The 24,017-nt window shown below is 34.0% G+C and overlaps 1 protein-coding gene across 2 annotated transcripts in view; it reads right to left on the reverse strand.

The window, feature by feature from the left end:
* The window catches only part of mtm (phosphatidylinositol-3-phosphate phosphatase), a 160,016-nt gene that overhangs the window by 28,832 nt on the left and 107,167 nt on the right, over positions 1–24,017 (reverse strand). For both annotated transcript variants that reach the window (XM_090391293.1, XM_090391294.1), the window contains one exon: positions 14,982–15,074. In XM_090391293.1, the coding sequence (XP_090247419.1) occupies positions 14,982–15,074 (93 nt within the window). The remainder of the gene's footprint in view (positions 1–14,981; positions 15,075–24,017) is intronic.

Genomic DNA, 24,017 nt, shown 5'->3' on the forward strand with positions numbered 1-24,017 from the left:
TCCAAATCATATCATTTTACTTCCTAAATATGTGAATTGTTCTACATTTTCTATATAAATTCCATCCACTTGTATCTTTTGTTTCATGTTCTTCTCACCAAATACCATTGTCTTTGTTTTTTCCAAGTTCATAACAAGTCCAAATTTTTTCCCTTCCTCATGTAACAGTTTTAATGTTTTTTTCTAGTTCTCTTTCACCTTCTTCAATAATAACAATGTGTTCTGCAAACCTCAGATTGTTAATTCTCGTCACATGCACGGATATTCCTTTTGCACCTTCCTTCATTTTATCCATTGCTCTTTCTAAATGTGCGATGAAAATGCTTTAAACCATTTCCCCAAATCATCACCTATTCTAACTGCTGCAACTGCATTCTTATAAACATCTTTTAATATAGCTATTAGTTTTTTGTCAATTCCATAGGATTCTACCACTGCTAATGTCACTTTCTGGTTGATACTGTCAAATGCCTTCTGAAAATCAACAAAGCAAGCATATATGTTTTTGTTTTTTCTCCTAGCTTACTCTGCTATTAACCTATTAACCGCATTGTCAAAATCTGGTGAATTGTAGTTCTACCTTTCCTAAATCCTGCTTGCTCGTCTGTAAGGTATGCTTCCAATTGTATTCTCAATCTTTCTGTCAATATCATTACCACCTTACCAAGATGACTTGTCAAGGCAATTGTTCTATAATTTTTACATTCTAGCTTATTTACTTTCTTGTATAATGTCACTAATATCGATTTCACCCACTCCTCTGGCATTTTTCCTTCTTTCAATACCATATTACATAGTTGGTGCATTTCTGTAACCATACTTTTGCCACAATATTTAATCATTTCTCCAGTGACGTTATCATTACCAGGGCTCTTGTTGTGTTTTAGCCATCCTATTGCTTTTTCTACCTCTCCAATTAAAATGTCCATATCATACTCATTACCCAGTGATCTACTTCAATTCTTCAGTCAGTTTCCCAATACTATCTAAATCTAGTTTTTCTTCATAACTCATTACAGTATCTTGTCCACTGCTGTACAATTTTATCTTTATTCATCAATACTTTGCCTTTTTCATCTTTAATTGTTGTCTGTTTTGGTTGCCACCTTCTATTAATGGTTCTAATCATTTTGTACACCTCCCTAGTTTTATGCTCTCCACAGTGCTGTTCTATATTATTGCATTGGGCTTCTAACCATTTCATCTTATCCATTCTGACTGCTTTTTTCACCTCATTACACTTTCTTCTATGTTGCTCCTCTATTTGTTCTGATGTATCCCTTTTTATCTTCAACATTCTTTTCTCCTGTATTAACTTCAGCGTTTCTTGTCTAATCCACATCTTCTTGATCTTCTCTTCTTCTGGTACTGTTTCTTCAACTGCATCTTCTATTGCCTTCATTATTCCTTTCACTCTTAGATTCAAATTATTTTCTTTGTCCACACTTTTAAGTTTCTCTGCTAACACTGTTCTGTACCTTCTTCCTATTTCTGATCTTCCTATTCACTTATTCTTGCTGTATCTCTTCGTTTCTGATGATGGGTTTATATTTTCTTTTTAATTTCAACTTGATGTTTGCAATCACTAAACTATGATCCGAGTCTATATCCACTCCTTGAAAAGTTCGACATTGCTGTACTAATGTTATCCATCTTCTTTTAATCGTAACCATATCGATCGTGTTCTTGGTTTTTTTCCCATCATTTGATTGCCACATCCATTTTCTATAGTCCTTTTGTTGGAATCTTGTGTTACAGATCATCATCTCATGGTCCACAGCAAATTCTAACATTTTTTTACCTGGTTCATTTCTTTCTCCGAAACCATATTTTCTCATGACGCTTTCCCAACCATCATTATCTATTCCAACTTTGGCATTCCAATCTCCTTCGATAATTAGTGCATCTTGCTTTGGTATTGTTTCTATTGTCTCTGTCAGATCTTTGTAAAATAAGTCAATATCTTCGTCTGTGTTGTCAGATGTGGGTGCATATATCTGGACTATTGATATATTAAATGGTTTTGCTTGAAATCTTGCTACTATGATTCGTTTATTGACTGATTCAATATCCTCACCTGTGCTGTCAGATGTGGGTGCATATATCTGGACTACTGATATATTAAATGGTTTTGCTTGAAATCTACTACTATGATTCGTTCATTGACTGGTTTGTAGCCTAACAGAGCCTCTCTAGCTCTTTTGTTAAGAAGGAAGCCAACTCCTGCTTCCTTCTTAACAAAGAAGGAAGCAGGAGTTGGTGTCATGCCCTGACCATATGACTTCGCATCCATTTATCTCTCCTGATGATGTCCATTGCATCTCCGCCAGTCCTAGTACATCACACCGATATCTCTTCATTTCCTTGAGAAGTAGTTCTAGCTTTCCTGACATCCAAAGTGTCTGTACATTCCATGTTCCTATGGCAGCACATCAACAGGATAAAATGCAAGAGGCTGCACTAAAAATGCATTGGGTTTGAAGGAGGCTCTTTTCGTGAAGGAATAAAGTTGCATCCTAGTATATCACACCAATATCTCTTCATTTCCTTGCGAAGTAGTTCTAGCTTTTATGACATCCAATGTGTCTGTACATTCTCTGATCCTATAGTAGCACACCAACAGGATAAGAGGCTGCACTAAAAATGCATTGGGTTTAAAGGAGGTTCTTTTCGTGAAGGAGTAAAGTTGCAAACTTGGATGTCTTGTAATGTCTCAAAAAGCATCACCCACATCAAGGTTTCCCAAACTTTTTTTTCCATGGCCCAGTTAATTTAATACTTCATCTTCGTGACCCACTAAAATTTTTATGGCCAATAGGTAAAATAAAACAGATTTGAAGGTTCATAGAGTTTTCATTTATTATTATTATAATAATAAAAAAGATTTACTCTTACAAAAATATAAAGAAATTAAACTAAAGCCAACTAATTTATTAATGAGAAGTGTGATGTTGTTTGTTAACTAGAAACTTCAGGTTTGAAGGAAAAGATAACTTTATTCTTAAATCTGGTTCGACTTCCAATCGGTTTCTATAATTAATTTTTTAGAAAAACCAGTATTGAAAAGCCAGTTTCACACAGCTACTTTACCATGAATAAAGAGACTGTGAAATGATGATGCAGATGGAGCACGTTTTTTGTCTCTATTAATTAAATTATTTATTCATTAGTCCTGATTAAATGCTATTTACTTGTATTTTAGAGTTTCGTGAAAAAAAGAAAACTCAAAAACAAAACACCTAGGTTTTCGAGAGGTTTTTTAGGTGACCCGGCATTTAGCTTTCGTGACCCAGTGCCAGGTCGTGACCCACCATTTGGAAAACGCTGACCTAGATGATTTCACGTGGGGAAGAATTATTGGAAATCTTGAAGAAGGCCGCAGAATTACTGATATTGCTAGAGTTTGGAATCTCATATAACATTGTATCCAGGCTCTGGACTGCACTTCAGATCAATGAAATGTGTTCCAGACATTTGCTACGAGGTCGCTCTTGCTCAGCCACAGAGCATGAAGACATATTTATGGTTATAACAGCAAAACAAAATTGACACACCAGAGCAAGTCAGCCCTATTCAAGCACAGGTACACAGACATCTTGACAAACTGTGGCATGATGTCCACAACAAGTAGGCCTATATTGCCCAGTATATGTCCTGTAGTATATGTCCCTTTATCCATACCGCATTGTAGAGCATGTTTTCAGTGTCGTATCCATAAAAATTGGACAAGACACTAATGGACTCTTTACAGATGAGAGTCATTTTAGTCTTTCCTCCGATTCTAGATGACACTTGATCTGGCATGAAAGAAGCACTGCTAACCACTGCGAAAAAGTTCTTGAAAGGGATAGATATGCCAGTGCTGAGGTCATGGTGTGGGGGAGGCACTATGCTTAATGGATGCACCAAGCTACAAAAAAGGGACTATGACTGGTGAACAATGTTGTAAACAAAGTTCTTCAATGTCATGTTCAATTGTTCTGTGGTATTGTAGGTGAAGAATTCGTTTTTATGAATGACAAAGCCACACCACATCATACACGAGCAGTGGAGACCAAGGAAATTGATCAAATCTAGTGACCAGCATACTCGCCAGATCTCATATTCTCCAACTGTAAGAACCATCTAATTCTTTTCTTAATAGTACATAAATTTACTGCTTGTATAACCCATTTATGAAGACCATTCTAGATATTTCCAACACAACAGCAAAGGATAAGCTTTGCATATCTATTCTCTCACTGTCACTATATATCTTCTCGTAAAGACTGATTCAACAGCAAGTGCAAAAAAATCCTATGTGTTTTATATCTATATCATGAATTAACTTATAAACTTCAATTAAATCTCTCCATCCCCTGTTAATATCATCATCATCATCATCAAAACGTGCCATGTACCCTCAAGGGGTCTACAGGATATGATAATACTACATGAAAAAAATTACATCATTATTAATTTCCTATCTACAATTTTCCTCCAAATCAGTCTGTTACTTGTCAAAACTCCAACATTATCAGATCTTATATTTCTATCGTCTAAGGCACTTTGTACCATATCAATCCACATATATCTTGGTATTCCTCTGGGTCGTTTTGCTGCCAACCTGGCAGAGAACACTTGTTTTGCTAATCTTTCCTTGCCCATTCTGTTTAAGTGACCATACCACCTGAGATTACCTCTGCTAACCCATTCCTGGATGCTGACAATGTCAAGTTCTTTCCTAATATCCTCGTTTTTAATACAATATTGCCATTGATGCCATCTGTTCACGCCTATAATCTTTCTCAGGACTCTCATATCTGTGGTCTCTAGTCTTTGGTCAAGTGTTTTACTTCTGACCCAGCTCTCAGATCCATAAGTTAAAACTGGTTTGAACATGGTCTTGTATACAGGGAAGTTAATTTAGTGTTCCGACTAATTTCTCTCTTATTCCATATGAATTTATTCAATTGACTTCCCACCATACCAGCTTTGCTGATTCTGTTGTCTATTTCTATATTTAATTTACCATCTTCAGTAAAAATCGTACCTAAATAGCTGAAATGTTTTACTTGTTCCACAGGTTCTCCATTCACAACACAGTTGACATTTTCAATGATTCTGTCTATTTTCATTGTCTTTGTCTTTTTATTGCTGACCTTCATACCATATCTATTACAACAGCTATTCAATTTAGTCAGAGAATCTTGCAGACTTGTAGCGGATTTATTTAAAAGTATAACATCATCCGCATAAAGCAAAGAGCTGACATTAACATCTCCAATTTTGATATCATGTTTAATACCACTTTCCTTCATAATGTGATCCATATAGATAATGAATAACAGAGTGGATAATGTACATCCTTGTCTCACACCAGATTTAACATTAAACCATCTTCCTGTACTTCCTTCAATTCTAACTGCTGACTTACAACTCAAATAAAGACTAAGTATTGCTTGATATAATGCCCCATTGACACCATATAACTGCAGCGTATTGAATAGCTTCTCTCTTGGCACCTTGTCATATACCTTTTCCAAATCGACAAAACTTAAATACAGATCTTTGTTATATTCCCATGCTTTCTCGACTATTTGTTGTAAAGTGAAGATGTGATCCTGACAGCCTCTATTTGGCCTGAATCCAGCTTGTTCTTCACCAAGCTTTTCTTCCACAATTCTTCTCAACCGTTTCTCAAGTATACTTGCATAGATCTTGCCAGGAACACTCAGTAGGGAAATACCTCTGTAATTCTCACATGCAGTTTTATTTCCCTTTTTATATATGGGTACTATGAGAGCTCTACTCCAATCATCGGGAATTCGTCCCTCTGTCCAGGCTTTCTGAACTATGCAGTGCAGCCACTGTAAGACTCTTATACCACCATACTTCAACATTTCTGGTCGAATATCATCTACTCCTGCTGCCTTTCCACATTTCAAGCCTTTGATGGCAAGTATGGATATGTATTCCTGACTGCATGCCTGGTCAGTGTTTTTTACCACTGTGCTGTCATCACTGCTTGTTTCATTTAGCATTCAAAGTAATTACTCCATACTTCAAGGATATCTTTTTCTCCCGTTTTCATGTCACCTTTATCATCTCTAATTCCTTTTACAGCACTCTTTCCTCCATTCCTAAGCTTCTTCAACAACCTCCAGAATATTTTGCCACCTTCTTGATATTTATTTTCTATATTCTTGCCAAAGTCCTCCCATGACTTTTGTTTAGCTAGTTTTACACGGTGTTTAGCATTCTTGCATTTGTCTCTATATTCTCTAAGAGCACAAGCTGACTTATTTGACAGGAACTTTTGATATGCTTTCTTCTTTTCCTTCACTGCCTCTTTAACTTCCTATGTCCACCAGGGAGTTCTGATTTTTTTATCCTTACAGACAACCTCACCACATGCCTCTCTGGCAGAATCAATGTTTTCTTCAGAGTTTGCCACTGAATCTCCAAGGTTTGATTCCTGTTCTCAAACTCTTTCATTTTTTCTTCAATAATCTTTGTGTATTTTAGTCTACAGTTCACATCTGAGAGTTGCTCAACTTTTATTTGCTTTAAAACTTTCTTACATGTTATTCTTTTCAATATGAAATTCAATTTTATCTTGCTCAAGACTAAATAGTGATCACTTCCAATTTCAAATTCTCTGTACACTCTGGTGTCCTGCACCAGGGAGAAAACATCACTATCAACAATAACATAGTCAATGAGACTTTTCTTATTCCTAGCCTCTTCTCTCCATGTAAATTTGTGCACATTTTTATGTTGGAACATGGTGTTAGTAATAACAAGTCCATGTCCTGAGCAGAAATCCAACAGCTATTTGCCATTATTATTAGCTTTGCTCTTTTCTCCAAATTTTCCCAAAATAATTCTCATAACTATCATGATACAATTTCTTTGAATAGCTTGATCCTCTCAACATCCATTAAAACTTATAATGTGCTTTACCAGTTGCCTCACTACAGTAATATAACTTCTGAAATTGAAATTCAATTAAAACCCCAATCCTTGTATTCATTAATTCTTTCTAAAGCCTGGGCATTTTTGACAAATATCAAATACTATCTTCTTAACAAACTGCATATATGTACTTTTATTTTTCCTATCCAATTTTCAATATTTAAAGTTTATCATCTTTATAAGATTGAAAAATTTTACGCTTAATATTTGAATCAAAATCATTTATAAATATTCATAAATACATATTCTGCCTCTCAAGTAGTATTTCTTCTTCCAACTGACCAGTTTCCAAATGCACATGCAAAATGCTTATTAAATTCTGACATAACTGCAGCTAGGTGATTTAAAGTTATTTCCAAGGAGCTGGTTATTATGCTTAATTTGTTTCGATTATCCCTATTCCTCCCTTACATATATATATATATATATATATATATGAGCATTTCTGATTACTTTTAGCATTCCTAGTTTGTATAACACAAATTTTGCTTTAGTAAAGCATGTTTTAGCTAGCTGTTGTTTATATATATCTTACTTCAATGTTATACCTGTCTGTCTTCTTACTGTAGTTGTTTCCTTAAAATATTCCAAAATATTTCTTTGAGAACTTTATTCTTTCAGCAAATCGCAGATTTATTATGAAATTTACTTCTCAGAATAAACAACTGAAATTATGCAGATATCCTTTAGTGTCATTATCGTTTTGCATTAATCACTTTCATTAAATGACTCCAAGCTAATGCTTCTCAATTCTCTTAACATACCAAAGCTGGCTTTCTTGAAATTCCATTTCTGATAGAATTTTTTCTTCCCTTAGACTTAATCCTCCTTCCAAGGTCAAATAATTCATATCATAAGAAACTGAAGGCAATTAATATAGTTCACCATTTATATAATTCACACACTTCACCATATTCCTTTAATGCTATTATGAAATTTAGAGCAGAATTATGTGTAGGTTGCAAATAACTATCATAAATTTGTTCCAATAATTTACTACCCATTGTATTAACTGTTTCATTCTCTTATTTAATATCTTCCATATTAAAATCCTCCATTAATATCACACTGCATTTCCTTCTCTTTAAGTAACAGGTCCATAATATTATCATTACTTCCTTTATATGACATCACATCTCAACCTTCAGCCATACCGATTGCAATGCTTATTAGGAAGCACAGCATCTAGAAGCCCTATACTGAATAGGAATTCAATGTGTAATTGATTCCATTATCTAAATCATCTCCTATAAGAGAGGAAGGTGGGAGATGAATTTCATCATCTGGTGTGAGACTATCCTGCTTAGTGGATGCCTGAAGAAAAAGTTCAATGTTTCAACTCTAGAGCAGTGTTTCTGGACTGTGTAAAAAAACAACAAAAATACAAATATCATCATCATCATCAAATTCCTGACATGAACCCTCAAAGGGTGCACAGGATATGATAGTACTACATGAAAAATTTACGTCATTATTAACTTCCTATCTACAGTTTTCCTTCAAATCCGTCTGTTACTTGTCAAGATTCCAACATTATCAGACCTTATATTTCTATCGTCTAAGGCACTTTATACGGTATCAATCCATCTATATCTTGGTATTACTCTGGGTCGTTTTCCTGCCAACCTGGCAGAGAACACTTGTTTTGCTAATCTTTCCTTGCCCATTCTGTTTAAGTGACCATACCACCTGAGATTACCTCTGCTAACGCATTCCTCGATGCTGACAATGTCAAGTTCTTTCCTAATATCCTCGTTTTTAATATGATATTGCCATTGATGCCATCTGTTCATGCATATAATCTTTTTCAGGACTCTCATATTTGCAGTCTCTAGTCTTTGGTCAAAGTGTTTTTTTACTTCTAAACAGCTCTCAGATCCTTAAGTTAAAACTGGTTTGAGCACTGTCTTGTAAACAGCTAATTTAGTGTTCCGACTAATTTCTCTCTTATTCCATATGAATTTATTCAATTGACTTTCTACCATACCAGCTTTATTGATTTTGTTGTCTATTTCCATATTTACTATCTTCACTAAAAATCGTGCCTAAGTATCTGAAATGTTTTACTTGTTCCACAGGTTCTCCGTTCACAACACAGTTGACATTTTCAACAATTCTACCTATTTTCATTGTCTTTGTCTTTTTAATGCTGACTTTGGCACCATATCTATTACAACAGTTATTCCATTTAGTCAGAGAATCTTGCAAACTTGTAGCGGATTTATTTAGAAATATAACATCATCCGCATAAAGCAAAGAGCTGACATTAACATCTCCAATTCTGATATCATGTTAAATACCACTTTCCTTCAAATGTGATCCATATAGATAATGAATAACAGAGGGGATAATGTACATCCTTGTCTCACACCAGATTTAACATTAAACCATCTTCCTGTACTTCCTTCAATTCTAACTGCTGACTTACAACTCAAATAAAGACTAAGAATTGCTTGATATAATGCCCCATTGACACCATATAACTGTAGCATATTGAATAGCTTCTCTCTTGGCACCTTGTCATATGCCTTTTCCAGATCGACAAAACTTAAATAGATCTTTGTTATATACCCATGCTTTCTCAACTATTTGTCGTAAAGTGAAGATCTGATCCTGACAGCCTTTATTTGGCCTGAATCCAGCTTGTTCTTCACCAAGCTTTTCTTCCACAATTCTTCTCAACTGTTTCTCAAGTATACTTGCAGATCTTGTCAGAAACACTCAGTAGAGAAATACCTCTGTAATTCTCACATTCAGTTTTATTTCCCTTTTTATATATGGGTACAATTAGAGCTCTCCTCCAATCATCAGGAATTCGTCCCTCTGTCCAGGCTTTCTGAACTATGCAGTGCAGTCACTGTAAGACTTTTATACCACCATACTTCATAATGTAAGACTTTTATACCACCATATTTGACATTTCTGGTCGAATATCATCAACTCCTGCTGCCTTTCCACCTTTGAAGCCTTTGATGGCTTTTTCTACCTTCAAGTATGGATATGTATTCATGACTGTATGCCTGTTGAGTGTTTTTTACCACTGTGCTATCACTGCTTACTTCATTTAGCAATTTTTCAAAGTAATTACTTCATACTTCAAGGATATCTTTTTCTCCTGTTCTCGTCATCTTTATCATCTCTAACTCCTTTTACAGCACTCTTTCCTCCATTTCTAAGCTTCTTCAACAACCTCCAGAATATCGTACCACCTTCTTGATATTTATTTTCTATGTTCTTGCCAAAGTCCTTCCATGACTTTTGTTTAGCTAGTTTTACACAGTGTTTCGCTTTCTTACGTTTGTCTCTGTATTCTCTAAGAGCAAAAGCTGACTTATTTGCCAGAAACGTTTGATATGCTTTCTTCTTTTCCTTCACTGCCTCTTTAACTTCCTGTGTCCACCATCGAGTTCTGATTTTTCTATCCTTGCAGACAACCTCAGTACATGCCTCTCTGGCTGAATCAATCAGGGTTTCCTTCAAGGCTTGCCACTGAATCTCCAAGGTTTGGTTCCTGTTTCTCAAACTCTTTCATTTTTTCTTCAATAATCTTTGTGTACTTTAGTCTATTGTTCACATCTGAGAGCTGCTCAACTTTTATTCGCTTTAAAACTTTCTTACATGTTCTTTTCAATATGAAATTCAATTTTATCCGACTCAAGACTAAATAGTGATTGCTTCCAATTTCAAATCCTCTGTACACTCTGGTGTCCTGCACCAGGGAGAAAACATCATTATCAATAATAACATAGTCAATGAGACTTTTCCTTGCCTCTTCTCTTCATATGAATTTGTGCACGTTTTTATGTTGGAACATGGTGTTAGTAATAACCAGTCCATGTCCTGAGCAGAAATCCAACAGGTATTTGTTATTATTATTAGCTTTGCTCATTTCTCCAAATTTTCCCAAAATATTTTTGTATGTCTTAATCATTTCCTACTCTGCTATTTAGATCCCCAAGGATCAACTTTTCCTTTTTCATTGTGTCAGTTGCCTTTTCTAAAGCATCAAAAAATTCCTCCACTTCTACCTTAGTAGAACCTGCTGTGGGACCATAGGCACAAATAAGTCTCATTGTCCAATTCCCCATTCTGATATTTGCCCATCACTCTACTTGAGACTGCCTGCCATTCAAGAAGATTAGTCTCGTATTTTGTGTTGAATACTATGGCTACTCCTTCTTTTCATTGATTGTCATTTCCTGAGTATAACAATTTGTATTTATTGCTCAGAAAGATCTCACCAGTTTTAGTCTTTTTTGTTTCAGTCACCCCTATTATGTCAATCTGGTACTTATCCAATTCTTCAGCTAGCTCCATTTCTTTGCCATTCAGGCTTCTTATCACCAGAGTTAAAGATCGGCACTATCAACGATAGTACCGATCTTTAACTCTGGTGATGTTGAGTTAGGGTGTACTTTCAGATTTGTTCAAGTAGCTGACTTTTCGCTGTTCGCTCTGGTTCCCTGGCGAAAACAACGGGGGAAGGGGCCTTGTTTAACCGGGCGACACCCCAGTCGGTATGAAATTTTGTCATGTTGTACCATCATTTTCTATATTAGTTTAAGCCAACAAGAATACAATTTGGTCGGCTAAATCCCAAATTGCCAGCCCATCCTCGTTCGTTCAGTATCCAGGTAGATACCCAACAGGGTGCACCACGAAATGGTGAGGATTGGATATTAGGTCAGAAGCCCTGGTTGGTTCTCCGCATTCCTTTAAAGGCTATGTGGAGGTCTCCTCTCAGTTATACAGCTTTGACCCTTAAGCACCCCAAAAAATACAAATATATTAAAAATAGAAGAAAATAAGAAAAAAAAAACCTGTTCATTCAAACTATTAATGTACTATAGGCCTACAAACCTTTCATGAGTAGGAATCACGCACACACATACCGAGAGAGAGAGAGAGAGAGTGTGAGTGCATACTGTAGTATACCAGCACACAAAAGCACTGGTTAAAACTGTCTAACCTAGTCAGCTTCTTCTGTATAAGTAACCAAGGTTTAGATATGAGAACCTTTACAAATCAAACATATTTTTTTTTCAGATCATTTGAAGTTTCGAATAAGCTGGGCAAGCAATGAAAATAACCTACAACCTAAAAACTTTCCCAAACATCCACTAGCATCAGATACGTCACACCATTTGGTGACTTTCGATTGTGCAGAGAAAGCATGTTGTCTGTTTTGGTTTGAGAAAATGAAGTCTACAATACAAGCTCAGAGGAATTTCGGCACGCAATACGGCAAAGAACCTCCTAGTAGGCACACGATCGACACAAGAATTTCATAGAAATAGGCTGCTCTGCGTGTCATCCAAGGTCAACAGGAAGGCCGTGTGCTGCCGATGCAGTTGTGGAAGAAGTTCGGGGAAAGTTTCCAGAAAAGTCTGGTTCCCAGTCAACCAGACTTTTCTTTCCAGAATAGTCTGGTTGACTTTTCTGGAAAGTCAACCAGACAGGCGTATCATCAAATTGGAATTCCACATGTGACTGTACAGCACGTTTTACAACAGCGTCTACATTTAATGTTCTTCAAATTTATCCTTGTACACCACGATTTCTGTATGGAAATTATCAGTAGGATAGAACAAAATGAGGACTTTTTGGATACGATCGTTTTCAGTAATGAGTGCACTTTTCAAGTAAGTGGGCAAGTAAACACTTGCAACTGTAGAACTTGGGGAAGCAAAAATCCACACAGCATCATAGAACATGTTCGCAGCAACCCAAAGGTAAATGTGTTTTGCACTATAAGCAAGAAGAAAGTGTATGGACCCTTTTTTTTTTTTTTTCGGTATCTACCATTACTGGTGGTGTGTATCTGGACATGCTACAAGGGTACCTAATACCACAAATAGATTACGATGACCACAATGGATGCTTACATTTCCAGCAAGATGGAGCACATCCTCATTACCTGACAGATATAAGGTCATATCTCAACACCCGTTTTCCAGGCAGATTGGATTGGTAGAGGGGCACCTGTAGCACGGCCAGTGCATTCTCCTGACCTTACACCATCAGATTTTTTTTTTCTTGTGGGAGCTTTGTGAACGATCGAGTGTTTGTACCACCACTACCAGCCAATTTGGATGAGCTGTGTTCCAGAATTACTGCCACTATTGTTGAAGTTAAGCCAGATAAGCTCTGCCACATGTGGCAGAAAATTGATTACAGATGCGATGTCTGCAGAATTACTGGAAGCAGTCATATTGAACTTTAACTCTTTATGTTGAAACTTCAAGTATTACACTACATTTGCAAAGTAATAAAAACTGTTTCTATTGCTATTTACTTTCTATTGTCATTCGAAATTGTATACCCCTTTTGAAACACCCTGTATTAGGTTAATGCCACTTTCTTGAATAATGTATTCCGTTTAGATTGGAAAGAATAGTGGAGATAGCATACATGCCTTAAACCCGATTTTACATTTTCAATATTCTTGTACATAACTGTTCTTCAATTCTTAAAAAAAAAAATATTTAAACCACACAGATTTAGTGTTTTGAAGCTATTTTTCACTCAATCATACATTAAACTTTTTTTTGAGCTCAACAAAACTTAATTAGATCTCAACAATTTATCATAAGGTAAAAATCTGATTTTGGCAATCTTAATTTAGCTTAAATCCAGTTTTGAGTTCACCAATTTTTTTCTTTTGATATGTCTTATCTCAACTTCTTTCCTAGACACTTAAGAAAGGAAATTCTTACAATTTTATTTCACGTTTTTTTTTTTTTAAATAAACTGTGAAATGATAACATTAAAACAATTATTTGAGATTTAACCTTGTGACCAAGCTTTCTGTATTATGCATATAACAACTGCAAAACTCAAACCGACATAATTCTTTAATCGGCTTCAGATAACCTTGGTTTCAATGCTAGCAAAACAGTTTTGCCTTATCTCCCACAAAAAAAAAACTGTTTTCTTCAAGCCTCATTCTTAACACCCAAATCACCAGAAAAGATGGGATTACTTACTCTATCAAACCTCTGTTGGCATAAGCACACTACAACTACTGCTTCCTTGACATCCAAAAAAATTAGGATTTCTTCTCCTTTGCTCAAAGAATAACTCTGAACATCTATTAACTCTATACAAATCACTAGTCTGCCTAACCCCCTAAGAACTCTCTAAAAATATTTTGCTCAATACAGAGGCAATTAAGTTGATTAACAGTCCATCTCTCATCAATTTACTCTCGCACATTCAGTTTTCACCTGTATATATTATGCATACATCTTCTACAAATACTTCCACAGATAATGTTCATCTGAACTGGCATTGATAATTCCTGCACCCTCTGTTAAATTCAACTCTGAAACAAGTGCAATGACAACTCAACACTCCTTCATAGTTCAGTTCCAAACCCAAGGAATTTCTCTTTATTCTCATTTATCTCCTCTAATGTTGCCCTATGGGACAGTCTTCCATCTTATGCATTTCCCAAGCAATATATAACCCATAGATCTTTAAACTAATGTGGACAAGTTCCTTGTTGCCCATCTAGAGTACTACCATTCTATAGGTTGACCAGCCTCTCATATCATATGGGATTATAAAAAAAATAAAAAATAAGTATACAGAACTTTCAATTAAAAAAAATGAATGAAACTTGATTATAGAATTCAACAAAGGGATGAATGAAATGTAGCCAAAAACAACAAAAAGCGACAAAGTCCTGAATCTCAACTTTTCTTTAATTAAACTGTTGGTATGCTTCTTTAATTAAAACTAAGTTGGTATATACCCTTTTTAAATAAACCAAAAACATTTATTTTGAAATACCCATGAAAGGTTAATTTACTATTTTTTTTTTTCTTTAATGGATTGAGGTTGTTTAGAATTATCATCTAGGTAAACTGTATTAGCTAACAATGTGTTATGTCTGGAAATAGTATGTCTCCTAAAGATGGATTTACAGAATGTATTATTAAATAATGCATTTAATAAGCAAACAAACCAGCCAGCTGATTTAGGACACTAATTTTCTCCACAATATAGTAAAAAATACTTGCCTGATTTGTTATTTGCCATACACAATCAATAAACTGCAAAAATACTGGGGACCGATCTGCATCTGAATGCTTATCATCACCATGACCAATGCGCTATAATAAAACACGTAACAATCAGGTTTCCATTCAATTTTAAGTCAATACACAATGTTACAAGATAGTGGAATACCTATTACAAAATATTGACATTTTTATTTGGAAATGGAACTTCCAAATAAAAGTATCATTTTGTGTGCAACAGTTTATTTTTAACTGAAAAGTCTGGCACATTCCTCTGATACCTGCAATAAATGCCAATTGATGATTTTAAAGCGAGTTTATGAAAAAAGCTGCCTTTATGTAATCACTTGTGGTAGTTACCCAAAATGATGGGAATTAATGTGATGTGTGAGGAGCATGGGGGATTCGACATAATAGGTGATGACAGCAATAAGTATACTAATATGCGATTCAATAGTTTGGATTAATTCATTTAGAGTTAATGCTAAAGCAGGCATTTCAAACTAGTTTACCTCTAAGGGCCAAATTAAGAATTATACGTCAAGCCACAGGAAGCAACAGAAAAAAAATCTCAAAACAAACAGGAAACAGATTTTTTAATATTAACATGGAGTATATAAGTACTAAATACAACCATGTTACAAAAATACATATAAAATATAAAGTTTACATATTTAAATAAAATTATACATATCATTTTTTTGAAGAAACTTGACGTTTTTCATTAACGAAATCTTCAAAATTTGGTTGATTTTGTTGAGCTGTAGTTATTTTCAATATTGCTTGCACATTCTGGTCTGTTAATCTTGATCTTTCTGTACTTTTATTATTCTTTAAAGTTCAAAATAGTTGTTCGCATAAATATGTGCTACCGAACATAGATAAAATACGCCTAATTGCACATAATACATTGGGATATAGATCAATTGATAAATAATTATAGAACTTTGGAATTCCAACGTCCATATATTTTTGTTTCAATACGGAATCACACTGAATTTTGATTAATTCCAACTGTAAATTGCCATCAACAGTTTCAACATCTATCGATAGAGAGAAGTAAATAGGTGAAACTGATTTTCATATTACTTAAAATCTAAAAATCTTCTTTCGAATTCATTTTTTAATAACTTAATTTGATTGGCATATTCTGAAATTTTCAATTTTGGTGATTTTTGTATTAATAATTGACAACATTCAAATGGGACAGATTTTTTTTTTTTAATTTGTTTTTGCCAAAGTAATAATTTCTGTTTGAAATATTAATATTGTCAAATGACATGGTAACTACTTGATGTTTGTCTAGTAGATTAAGATTAAGTTGACTAAGGTGACTTGTAATGCCAACTGAAAAAGCCAGGTCCTTTATCCACTGACCAGTTTTTAAAAATATCTCACATTCATAATTTTTCGATTCTAAAAATGGCGATTTCGTCCATCAATTCGAAGAATCGCTTTAAAACTTAATGATGGAAAGCCATCTACTTTCTGTATAATAAGGTAGATCGCTATATTCACTTTTTAGATCTTCTAGAAAGTTACTAAATTGGCGATGGTTAAGCCCACGTGCATGAATATAATTTACAATTTTACTGACATTTTTTATGACATATAGGACAAGTTCAATATTTAAAACTTTGGAACACAGTGTTTGTTGATGAATAATGCAATGAAAATGTTGAAGTTTATTATTACCTTGTTCTTTGCATTTTTCTTTTAAATTTGTAAAAACTCTTATGACAACCCCAGTCATGACAGGGGCACCATCAGTTGCAAGACAAACTAGGTAAATTTTAATGGTAAATTGTATTCATTCAAAACTTCCATAAGGGTGTCAAAACATCAACTCTAGTGGTTGTATCGTGCACAGGAATAATTTCTACAAGTTCTTCACTTACTTTTAAGTTCATATCACATCCATGAATAAAAACAGCCAGCTGAGCAGTATCCAGTATATCTGTACTTTCAATTGCAAGGGAATAGGTCTGAAATGTTGGAATTATTGATTTTAGTTGATTCCTAAGTTCCCGGCTATATCATCAAATCTGCTAGCAATGGTATTTCGAGATAAGCTTATATTTTTAAGCTTCTTTAATTGATCACGACACAACACTTCAACTGCTTTAATAATACATTTGCCAATAATCACATTTGCTTGCAATTAAATGTGATAACAAATAACTGGTTTTTACCGTAGCTCTATTATCTTCAATAGGTTTGGTAAATAAACTGTTGATTTTAAAGTATTAACTTTAATTCTGACAATTTATCTTCACAAAGTTTCACAACATATTTGTCATAGTTTTCTTTATGATTTGTATCGTAATGCTTTTTAATATTATATTCTTTGCAAACTGCAATAGAGTTTCTACATATCAGTCATAATTTTCTTCCTTGAATACAAAAATATTGTAACTCCCATTAAAAAAAAAAACAAAAAAACTACGATGTTCTTCAATTATCGTTTTTTAGTCATACTGGTTGAAGGTTTCGACATTATTTTTATAAATTCTTTATTAATTATAAAGAAAACACTACACTTTCTTGCGAGTTGAAAATTACTAACGGCTAGCCTATGATTGCTCTGGTCAGCGGATATGGTCGCATAAATATAGACTTGCTCGTTAAGATTCGGTAAAATTCGATATTTATGCAGTGGTGTAACAAGATTTTTTGAAATGACAAATAGAACATTATTTCCTTTAGAAATTGCAGCGTAGTCTGGCATATAAAATAATGTTAAGTGGAAATGTTAATCTTTTAAATATGTTTATTTAATTCAGTGTTGTCAAAAGTTAAACAACCACATTGGTTACAAAGTTTGGCAGGCCGCATGTTACTTGTCGCTGGGCCTCATATGGCCCACGTGTTTGACATGCCTGTGCTAAAGCCATGAAGTATATTATACTTAAGTGTAAGTTCACTAGTCAGTTTGTCTGTTAGGCAGGCAGAAAAACCCAATATTTTTTAAAGTACCGTATATGTCGATATAAGACAACTCTCGAATACTACAGAAAACTCCTTGAAATCATGGGTCATCTTATACGGTGAGTATAAAAAACAAAGCTTAATTTCTTGGATGAACATTTAGGTAGTTACAATACATCGTTATATAAGAAAATAGGCAGTGTTTATAAACAAATCAGATTAATTTTTGTTGCATAAATTTATTTAAAATATTACAGTAGATGTAAGTCTTAAACAACAAATAATAATTATTAACCTCAATTTTCATGTTAATTTTCTTCATCATCTGTTGAAAATAGTTCTTCAGATTCATTGTTTAAATGATCGTCATATGGATCCCAGTTCGAATCCAGTGAATTGATTTCGTTTTCATCATCATCAGTGTCCCACAACAGATCACCTTCCATACCATCCATAAGATTAGAGATACCACACTTTTTAAATGATTTTATTACTGTCTCTACTTTTACTTTATTCTGTGCTTTCATCACAAAATTGCACAACATATCAAGTGATGCAGCGTGCATAGATCCACTGTTTGTAAATGATTTTTCACCAGTCAACATCCAAGATCCACCGTTTGTAAATGATTTTTCACCAGTCAACATCCAAGATCCACCGTTTGTAAATGATTTTTCACCAGTCAACATCCAATTATTCCACTCTTCTCGCATGATCTTTAAATGGTTTGTTCAAGCAGACGTCTAGTGGTTGCAATATAGAAGTTAAACCACCTGGTATAACAGCAATTTTTGTGTTATTTTTTTCTAGAAGACTTTTAGTATTCTCAGTTAAATGACTGCGAAACATATCCCATACTAATAAACTGTGCTTCTTCATTATACCGCCTGGTCTATGCTATGCAAAAAAATAACGGATATGCATAGATATAAAAATAACGGATATAGCAACAATACCTAACAATGCATTAATAGACGAAAGAAGAAATTGGGGGGGGGGGTCGTCTTATACAACCGACATAAGTTTAAAACCTAAAAATAGCCTAAAATTTAGGCCTCCTCTTATATCCTGACATATACGGTAGTTTGAATTTAAAAAAAAAAAATTTTAAATGTTGGTGGTAGGAACAGATATTTTAAGAAGAATGAGAAAATCAGTTGAAATGGGCTTAAAATAACACTGTGAAATATCAAATGAAAAAAGAAAAATAGTAGGATCAAATACAAGATCACCATGGTATATGCGATTGAAATACTATGAGTAAAGAAAAGTGGGCCCAAGATATGGAAAAAAGGAAGAATGGAAGCAAAAAGCATAAGCAGATATATAAGCTGTTTCATTCCCAGTAATTAACCTTTTTAGATTAACTACTAGGAATGAAAATTACTCATGCAGCAAGGCTAAAATGTTCTGTTATTTATTATATCATTTTAAACTCAGGAAATCATACAAGAACAAAAACTATATATATATATATATATTTCATATTTATAAATTTAGGGACACAAAAACACACGTGTTGAACAGATTATTTTATTAATTACTAATAAAATAAAACTTGACATTTCAACCCCTGTATCGAGGTCATCATCGGAAGGATATAAGTGTATAAGGAACCAAGCTACATGCTCTAGCCTTGTATACCGGTAAACTAGATCTACTTAGTTAATTAATCCTTTTTCCTAGCCTGACCTCTAGTGATGATAAAAGATTTTAAAAATAAATAAATAAATAAATAAATTTTTTAAAAAAATTAAATAAAAAAATATAAATACAACTATAATAAACTGCTAAAGTCCTCATGTATTAATATTCTTCTGGATTTGTACAGTTCTGAATGTTATAATATGATTTCTTTCAGTTGGTGTTGAATGTTACAAACACTTCACCAGGTTATCTTCTTGTAGTGGGATTTTTCTATGGCTAGTTTAGGTTGTTATACAGGTTGTAGATGGGTCCTCTACATTCTTGAAATGGTTAGGCCATCATTTTTGTTGAGATTTGGGTTGTGTTTGAGCATTTCACATGACTCTTTAAATTTTCTCTCAAACCAGGTTTTGGTGCAGCTTCAGAGCAAAGGAGCACAAAAGTCACTCCTTTGCTCTGAAGCTGCTGTTTGAATCCAGGGGAATAATCAATAGCTTTATAAATATATATATTTTTTGTTCTTGTATAATTTCCTGATTTCTTGTATGCTTACAAAACATAATGCACAACTACAATTATGTGAAGTGAAACAGTTTCAAGAGTAATGGAAAAAGAGAACTAAAGTCTAGCATGTACCCAAGAGGTAGGATGCATGTTAGTACTTTATTCCATTTGTTTACAAGAAGTCAAAGACTACCTATAAATATATACTAGTGGTTATAAAGATGAAGGGAGTCATAAGATAAATCTCTCAAATTTTGAACAGATTAATACAGTCATATGTGTAAGATTAGGAGAGTGCTTCACTAATAATTTCCATCCCAAAAATAGCCTCTTAGATTTCTAATGGCTTCTATATAGCTTTAGTTGATGCAGACAGAGAAGAATTGGAGGATAAAAATAAATAAATAAAAACTTCATAGTAGACTCATACTGAAAATTCCTGGCAAGTTAGAATTTTTTTAGAGAAGAGAGAAAAATGTAAGAAAGCTAAGTGATATAAAATATAAAATTAATTAAAAAATTTTTGGAAAGAATGTACAAGCTAAATATCAAAGATGGGAACTATTATGGAGGATATTGAAAAAGCCAGGAAATGGAGGAAAGAGTACAAGGAATAAGATGAAAAAGGCACAGAAGCTAAAGATAAGGTTATTCTGGTGTCTGAAGTAAACCCTTTGAAAAAATATTAAATGTGGTAACAAACAAGAGAGATAGAGAACTGATAGAAAATAGCCAAAAGGCATGTAATCAGGATGCATTAATATTTGAGGTTGAAAATATCATGAGGAGTAGATGTTATTTGATCTGATATGCTAAAATACGGTAGTGTGGTAGGATGGAAGTTTTTGAGTGGCTGGACTGTTCTATTATTCATTATATCATTTTAATGATATTAACTCAGGAAACCATACAAGAACAAAAACTATGTGTATTTCGGAAACTATTGATTATTCCATTGGATTCAAGCCAGCAGCTTCAGAGCAAAAAAGCACACTTGTTACAAAACATAATGCACTACTGTCATGTGATAAGTGAAAAAAAAAGCTTCAAGCATAATGAGAACTAAAGCCTATCATTCACCCTAGAGGGAGGACACATGTTAGCACTTTAGTTCTATTTGTTTAGAGGAAGTCAAAAGCTACCTATATATATATACTAGTGGCCTTTGAATATAAGGATGAAGGTGGTCATAAGATAAATCTTTTTCTTTTGAATTTAAGAGTTTAAACCACTCGGAATGTGCAAGCGATAAAATAAATATATACTCTCCCACACACACACACACACACAATATAAATGCTGCAATCAGCAGGATCAAAAAAGGTTGAATTCCAGATGAGTGAAATAGAACTGTCATAATACACATTCATTTAATAAATGCTCATTCATAGCACTCGATCACTGAAAAGAGAAATAAAAAACTGACCACACAAATTACAGAATTTCCTAGGTAAGATTTATGTAAGTATGCAAGAAGTTAAGGAAAATGTTTAGGAAAAGGTTTAAAAACAGGACTGAGAAATCATGCAAAGATAACAAGAGCTTGTATAATTTTTTTTTAGATTTGGAAAAGGGATAAAGTGACAGGAGAAAAGCTATTAAAAGCTATAACTGCATGGTGCATACATGGAACATTATACAGAGCAATACATAATCAATACTTGCAAGTTGCAAGTCAGCAGTTAAAACTGAAGGAAGTATGGGAAAACAGTTTGCACCCAAGACTTGAATCTGATGTCAAAGCAAATGCAAGGCATAGGTGCAAACTATTTGTATTGTTATTCATCTATATGGACCATGTAATGAAACAAAGTGGCATTAAACCTGAAAATATTATCATCATCATCAAATTCCTGCCATATATCCTCAAGGGGGGGGTACAGGATATGAATAGTACTACATGAAAAATTTACATCATTACTAACTTCCTATCTACAATTTTCCTCCAAATCAGTCTGTTACCTGCCAAGACTGAAATATTAATAGATCTTATATTTCTGTCTTCTAAGGCACTTTTTATCTTCTCAATCCACTTATAACTTGGTTTTCTTCTGCCAACTTGGCAGAGAACACTTGTTTTGCTAATATTTCCTCACCCATTCTGTTTAAGTGATCAGACCACTTGAGATTAGCTCTGCTAACACATTCCTGGACGCTGAAAATGTCAAGTTCTTTCCTAAGATCCTTGATTTTAATATGATATTACCATTGATGCCATCTGTTCATGCCCCTAATCTTTCTCAGAAATCTCATATTTGTGGTCTCTAGTCTTGGGTCAAATGTTTTACTTCTAACCCAGCTCTCAGATCCATAAGTTAAAATTGGTTTGAACACTGTCTTGTATAGGCCTAATTTAGTGTTCTGACTAATTTCTCTCTTATTCCATATAAAATTATTCAGTTGATTTCCTACCATACCAGCTTTGTTGATTCTGTTGCATATTTCCATATTTAATTTAATATCTGCACTAAAAATCTTGCTAAGTAGCTGAAATGTTTTACTTGTTCTATAGATCCTCCATTCAAAATGCAGTTGATATTTTCAATGCTTCTACCTATTTTCATTGTCTTGTTATAGCTGACCCTTCAACCATATCTATTACAACAGTTATTCAATTTAGTCAGGGAATCTTGCCAACTTATACTGGATTTATTTAAAAGTATAACATCATATGAATAAAGTAAAAAGCTGAGACTAACATCTTCAATTTTGATAACAGGTTTAATACTGCATTCCTTCATAATGCAATCCATATATATATATATATATATAATGAATAACAGAGGAAATAATGTACATTCTTGTATGACACCAGATTTAACATTAAACCATCTTCCTGCACTTCCTTCAATTCTAACTGCTGACTTACAACTCAAATAAAGACTAAATATGGCTTGATATAATGCCCCATTGACACCATATAACTGTATTGTTTTGAATAGCTTCTCTCTCTTGGCACCCTGTCATATGCCTTTTCCAGATCTACAAAACTTAAATACAGATCTTTGTTATATTCCTATGATTTCTCAACTATTTGTCGTAAAGTGAAAATCTGATCCTGACAGTCTCTATTTGGCATGAATCCAGCTCGTTCTTCACCAAGCTTTTCTTCCACAATCCTTCACCATTTCCCAAATATACTTGCATAAATCTTACCAGGAACACTCAGTAGAGAAATACCTCTGCAATTCTCACATTCAGTTTTATTTCTGTTTTTATATATGGGTACTATGAGAGTTCTACTCCAATAATCTGGAATCTGTCCCTCTGTCCAGGTCTTCTGAACTATGCAGTGCAGCCACTGTAAGACTTTTATACCTCCATACTTGAGCATTTCTGGTCATCTTCAATTGCTGAGTGTTTTGTTACAACTGTCATGTCATCACTGCTTGTTTCATTTAGCAATTTTTCAAAGTAATTACTTCAAGGATATCTTTTCTCCAGTTTTCATCACATTTGTCATCTCTAATTCCTTTTACAGCACTCTTTCCTTCATTACTGAGCTTCTTCAAAAACTTCCAGAATATCTTGCCACCTTCTTGATATTTGTTTTCTATGTTCTTACAAAGGTCTTCCCATGACTTTTGTTTAGCTTTTTTACATTTGTCTCTGTATTCTCAAAGAGCACAAGCTGACTTATTTTCCAGGAACTTTTGAAATGCTTTCTTCTTCTTTTGTTTCACTGCCTCTTTAATTTCCTGTGTCCACCATGGAGTTCTGATTTTTCCATCCTTGACCACAACCTCACCACATACCTTTCTTGCTGAATTAATCAGTGTTTTCTTCAGGGCTTGCCACTGAATCTCCAAGGGTTTTTTCTGTTCTCAAATTCTTTCATTTTTTCGTGAATAATGTTTGTGTATTTCAGTCTACAGTTCACATCTAAGAGCTGCTCAACTTTTAATCGCTTTAAAACTTTTTTATAGAAGGGTGGTCTGAAAAGTTCTCGGCCTAACA

Source organism: Typopeltis vanoorti, chromosome 4 (assembly GCF_054136105.1).
Source record: "Typopeltis vanoorti isolate ZY-2024b chromosome 4, IOZ_Tvanoo_1.0, whole genome shotgun sequence".
NCBI classification, from domain to species: Eukaryota; Metazoa; Arthropoda; class Arachnida; order Uropygi; family Thelyphonidae; genus Typopeltis; species Typopeltis vanoorti.